General features: G+C 36.3%; 1 protein-coding gene across 1 annotated transcript; it reads left to right on the forward strand.

The window, feature by feature from the left end:
* The first annotated feature begins 4847 nt into the window (after nucleotides 1-4847).
* Nucleotides 4848-5879, forward strand: LOC149647092 (uncharacterized). The gene is made up of 5 exons (XM_089849591.1): nucleotides 4848-4871; nucleotides 4930-5080; nucleotides 5166-5371; nucleotides 5445-5660; nucleotides 5733-5879. The coding sequence occupies exons 1-5, from the start codon at nucleotides 4848-4850 to the stop codon at nucleotides 5877-5879; spliced, it is 744 nt and encodes a 247-aa protein (XP_089705717.1).
* Nucleotides 5880-6088: the final 209 nt, after the last annotated feature.

Here is a 6088-nt window from a genome sequence, read left to right on the forward strand (position 1 = left end):
GTGGTTTCAGTGTATGGGTCATCTGAGCTGTCGCAACACGCTCAGCCAATATTACCATAGACTGAGTTATGACCAAGAAATTCTTAAGTACGGAAAAGGAAGTTCCAGTGCAACTTTACCATCAAAGAGGCGACAATAGAAATGTAGCATTTTGATAAACGAAATTAAATGTATGAATTCGCGCAACACCCTTGTTTGGCATCCACGATCTAATATTTACATTTTCCATTCGAGTTATGCCAAAGTTCGCTTGCTTTTTTTAGACATCCAGTAGAACATTTCAAATATTCAATACTGTATCCTCAAGATGATAAATTAATTTCATGATAAAATGTTTTCGGAAAATGTAATTGTTCTTGAAAAAGCGTAGATATGTAATTTTTTCAATTAATTTAGAGGGACTAGGTCGATTAACAGTAAAATCAGTTGATTGAATTAAATATTGATTAAGGATTGAGTGTATAAAAATAACTAGAAAAAATTTCAATATCTGATACTTCAGTCAATTGATAAGCCTCACACATATCGTTTGTTTTTTCAGCCTTGGTCCAAACCAAGACGTTTTTATATATTATTTTAGTTGTCATTATTTTACCTTAATTCTAGTTTAATCGTTTTAATTCCTAAAATCATTTTAAACGTAGCTATTGTTGACCCTAGAATTCAAACCTATGCCTCTTTAACAATTTTTGGGAATTTAGGTTATATAAAGCGATTGATTCACAATAATTGATAAGAAAATTCGCATATGTCTGAACCTTTGGTGAAAGCCCTGCCATTGGGATGCTAGACAATTCTCGTAACCCTAGCCGATCGCCGCGTATATCTTAACCCTAACTATGGAGTAGAAGCCAAAAATTGCTTTCTGCGAACACGTTTGCTCCGATTTTGCGAACGCACAGACACAGACACACATAGACGTCCAGTGTAATACTTCTCCGTGACGTCATCGTCACTCGGAGAGGTAAAAGTCAGACTTTCCCTTGCAGTCATTTAAATCACATAGAGAAATTTATTTATTTTAAAATAATAATCAACTTGTATTTCGAAATTTGTCCAGCTAGCTGATACTGTACCTCCATACTGTTTTGGGGGCTTGGCCAGCCGCATTGTGAATTTCAATAATAGGATTCATGATAAAAATAAGAATAAAAATAAAATTAACCTACATTTTAATTATACCAACATAGTTAAATTTAGGACGTCCTCACTGATGTTTTACAGATACAAGGTGTGTTGGTCTTAATTGTTCTCTACCTAATTGTTTAAGAAAAGGGTTTTTTTCTAACAGGCCTTGAGATAATTGGAATTAAATAAAATTTAAAACCATTGATTTACGAATAATAATTGTAAATTAATTATAATTAAAAATATTTTCATCTTCTATAAGAAAAATATATCGAATTTAACAATTCTCTCTTTGTACTACCAGAAGTGAGATGAGACCAGAAGTACTGAGGTAACCAAATTCTTCACTCGGCGAAGGTGAATATTCTTGATAACACAAGAGCGGTTGGCCCTCTAGTAGCGGTTTCTGAATTTTCATTCTAAAACGTGAGACGCTCTCGGCGGTAGACGTCCGAACTAGATTCAAGCACCCGCGTCCGTGTTCGGCCGCTTTAGGTTGAGGGGAAGGGGGTAGGAAATGTTTTTGGAACTCGGCCAATTTTTTTTCTCAGTAGTGTAGGTGCGTGGGAAGCGGCATAAAATCCTCAAATTTGTTCACTAGTGCCAGAATCTATTACCAATGCTAGAGCCCTTCACTTCTATTCTCATCTCACTTCTGATACTACTAATGTAGTTTATGGAAAACGGAATATTTTATTTAAAATTCCACACTTTGTTTAAGAACTTTTAAAGGAAAAGGGTGCAGGTAACATAACTGATTATGCCTTAAAACAACGCTTTTTTCTAAATATAAAAGGAATTAAATTAAAACAAGCTGGTCCAGCAACCAGAACATTTTGCACACCCAATCAATTTATAGGACATTGGTCCAGTGAGGCAGTGACCCCTATAAGTGTCTCAAAGTTATCTTATTTCCGTCCCTGCTTAAAATAAAACCGACGAAATAAATCACGGCTAGAAAAGGTTGAATTGGGGCGAAAATAACTGAAATACTTTGAGCCTCCTGGAAATTCGCGAGAGCGGAAATAAGCAGAAAACTTAAAATGTATCCAGGGGCACTATTCTCTAAACATTTTAATGATTAAATACCCAAATCCAAATGTAAACATTAGGGTTGGTTCCATAAGGAGAGAGAGCTTAAAACCCTATTCTTTAATAGCGTTTTCCTTTGGGTCCTCGCGGAGCGCTCCCAAGGAGCAATAAAAATGGTTATAGTAGTTTCCAGCTTCGTTAAAGACTGTTTTTGAAGAATCGGATCTCCTAGTTTTATTCCTCCATGGGAGCGCTCCGCGAGGACCCACGCTATAACCCAAATCCAAATCGACATTTGAATCTCCCGCCAAACATTTCACCATCTCAAATTATTCTCTTATTTCTTTAACCCAAATCGACATTTGAATCTCCCGCGAAACATTTACCCAAATGTACGTCACTTCCTCTTTCATTGCATAATTTATAAAACTAATTAATTATGAACATTTTTAACCATTTTTGGATATAATCGATTGTAACACACTTGTCATTAAATTTTCAGGGCTTATACTTAGCTTGAAAAATTGATATTTAAATCTAAGTAGGAGATTCAGTTAAGATTTTATGTTCGGCTCTAAAGCCTTAATAACAATGTTTAGTAAATAAATCATTATTAATGATTTATTTACTAATGTTACATTAATCACAATGTTTAGAGCCCGGCATTATCTATCCATTATCCAAGTTATTTTATCTTCATCCATACTCGAAAATTATCCACATAACTCATGCTAAATCGTATTATAATCCACAACTTTGTTTATAAATAATCGGTTATCCACCAATTTGTGGATAATGGATAGATAATGCCGAGCTCTAAACATTAATCATAATGTTTAGTAAATAATACAATTAGTCGCAGTGTATACAAAAATTATACTTAGCTTGAAAAATTGATATTTAAATCTAAGTAGGAAATTCAGTTAAGATTTGATAATTTTCGTTTTATTTGAACTAGTTTCTATATAGGAACTTAAATCAATTGGCCATTTGTATACACTTACCGACAATTGATTTTACTAATCGGGAATCTGTTTATAACATTAAATCGGAACTTCAAGTGTCACAAGACAGTAGATCACAAAAATTATATTTAGCTTGATAAAATAAAATTCAGTTAAGCAAAGGCTTAAACATTGCCGTCGGCAGTCCGCAAGATTCCCGCGTACGCAATATAGGACTCCCGGTCTACTCTACCGTCTACCGTAAAATCTGGCGCGTTTAGACCAGAGATCTATCCTTCGTTTATTCTCAGTATCATCTTAAGCTAAAAATATGAGGTTTTCTACGTACATAATTTACGATACCCCGGATAACGCGCGCGGTCTCTAGAGCCGCGCCAATCTGCCCTTATTTATTCTCAGTATCATCTTAAGCTTAAAATACGAGGTTACTAACCGACACGTCGCGCTCGGGAGCACGCCGCGCTCGGCATTCGAGGGATCAGGCAACTAGCGTAATACGCTTCCCATCGTACACCCTCAGAAAGACTTTATTACGGAGCGGCTTTCCCCTCGTCAACGAGAAACGCACGCCATCCGAGGGATCAGCCAATGGCGTATTCCCCGGGTATTACCTTTTTGGTGGTTTTAATGCCGTAAATTCGGGAGATATGCCTTTAATCCGTTCTAATATTGAAATAAAAACTGTAAAAAGTAATCCCGAGTGTATTTCCGCGTTAAACGGCGTAATACGCTTCCCATCTTACACTCTCAGAAAGACTTTATTACAGAGTGGCTTCTCCCTCGTCAAATTTTCCGTATAGAGAAATATTTTGCAAACGCCATCTATGATGTCGTGTGCAAAATAAAAAAAATAAATGATCTAATTACAAAATAATTAGCATTTAATTTGTCTTAAAAACGAAGGTTACTGCGCCACCGGCCATTTGTTTAGTGGCGTCTGCTAGCCTGAACCTCTTACCCCTTATCTCTCTCAAACTGTAAGAATTCAACCAATCTCGTATTGGTAATAGGTTCGATTTAGCAGACGCCACTAAACCAATGGCGGGTGGCGCAGTAGTAATAAGAGATCATTTTTTTTTTATTTAATATTTTTCCTTTTATATTTAGAGAAAGGCCATTCTTTTAAGGTATAATTTTATGTAACCTGAACTTTTCCTTTAATCACACGGTGAATTTTCGCGATCTGCATGCGGTAATTAACGCTGCCCTCCGAAACAAAAGCATGCATATTCTTCTCTTTCACAAACAAAGTAATATTAAATGTCAATTTTTGGGTGGCATTCTAGCCGCCTCAAAGGCTATATTCTTGTCTGGTGTGGTATTTTGTGTATAGTTAGTCCCGACACCTAAAAGTTGATTTTATCGCCAGACGACATCCGAGTTTATCTTATGGCGCGTTCCCATTATCCAACTTAAGTCAGCTGACAACGGCCCCCTGACAAGTCCGGCCGACTTGTCAGGTAGTGTGAACGTGGTAGCTGACACAGATTTTGTCGAATTCGAGACACGATTTTGATCGGGCTAGTATCCGATCGGAGTCAGACCGACTTTTGTCTTGTGAGTTATTATCCAATGAAATAGCCAGATATACGCACGTGTTCAATGACGTCATTTTCGGATTTATTTTCTCCTGGCCATTTTTGTCTTCGACTGCTATTAACAAAACCGAGGCTTAAATATTTTATCGTAGATTCGGAACGATACAACGTTCTAGCGTGGTAAATGGCTTCCAAAAACAAATCCGAGGTAAGTTTATTAAGTATTTTATACATTATGTGATAATTAAATGTACATCCTTTCTCAGAAATATAATTGGACCTCCGCAAATACTAGAAAATTGATAGAATTTTTAAAGGAATATGAGCATATCTATAATCCAAAACATAATGATTACAAAAAGAGTGGGCTTAGAGAAAAGGTTTTCCAGGAATTTGCTGATAGCGTTGGTTGTTCAGGTAATCAAATGCAACTAATCAATGAGTAACAACTATATGCGTTTTTCACTGGCATTGATTACATTATATGTACATAATTGTTTAGTGTCTGATGCCAAGTCAAGATGGGAAGGTCTAAGAACTTATTTCCAACGAGAATGTGCCAAAGTGTCACAATCTAAAACTAGTGGTGCTGGAACTGATGACGTTTACACCCCTAAATGGGAGTTTTTTTCTGAAATGTTGTTCATTAAAAGTTCTAACCAGCCGCGAAAAGGACGAACAACTCTAGATTTGGACGTTCCCGAAGTGGTATGTAATATCACCTATGGCGTATACAAAACGTGTAACTAGCTATCATTTAACATAAAACGTATCATAACAGATCGTCAAAGAATCGGAAACACCCTCCATGTGCAGTTCAGGTGCCATATTTCACGCAGATGAGATTATTGAGCCATCTGAGGATGAAACGAATTCAACGGTAAATGAACTTAATGATGAGAGACAGAGTGCGTCCTGCGCTAGTACTAGTTCAGGGTGTACAAATTCGGTAAACAAGGACAATGAAAAACAGAAAACTCTCCGAAGAAAAAGAAAGGTAGATGATGGACCACTCCATAATGAATTTATGGAAGAAGCACTGAAATGTCTAAAGTCATCACCCCCCAAGGTAGAAAACGATGAGCATGACATATTTGCAGCGTTCCTGGCAACGCAAATGAGGATTTTAAATCCAAAAGATGCAGATGTATTGAAATTAGAAATAATGAAACTGGTTTTTGAAAAGAAACATGAAAGTTTTATGTTGGATAAATAAATATTGGTTTCCTAACTACCGTTCATAATTTTTTACGTGATAATTTTATTAATAGTCGTATAATCTGGTCCATTGTTTATCAAAAGCACCTTCGTTACAGAAATATTCCATGAATTCATTTCTAACGGCTTTTGCAGCATCAGACGCATGAGATCCTTGATGATCCAGTGCAGTTAGATTTGACCCATTATGTTTAATTTTCTTTCGTT

This window comes from Phalangium opilio, unplaced genomic scaffold, assembly GCF_054372755.1.
Source record: "Phalangium opilio isolate 3A_F unplaced genomic scaffold, DU_Popi_V2 ptg000089l_1, whole genome shotgun sequence".
NCBI classification, from domain to species: Eukaryota; Metazoa; Arthropoda; class Arachnida; order Opiliones; family Phalangiidae; genus Phalangium; species Phalangium opilio.

Excerpts from the sequence above, each read along its gene's own strand:
- LOC149647092 (XM_089849591.1), top strand. The coding sequence starts at position 4,848 with ATGGCTTCCAAAAACAAATCCGAG. Across the intron at positions 5,081-5,165 it reads TGATAGCGTTGGTTGTTCAG|TGTCTGATGCCAAGTCAAGA; the intron begins GTAATCAAATGC and ends ATAATTGTTTAG. Across the intron at positions 5,661-5,732 it reads CTCTCCGAAGAAAAAGAAAG|GTAGAAAACGATGAGCATGA; the intron begins GTAGATGATGGA and ends TCACCCCCCAAG.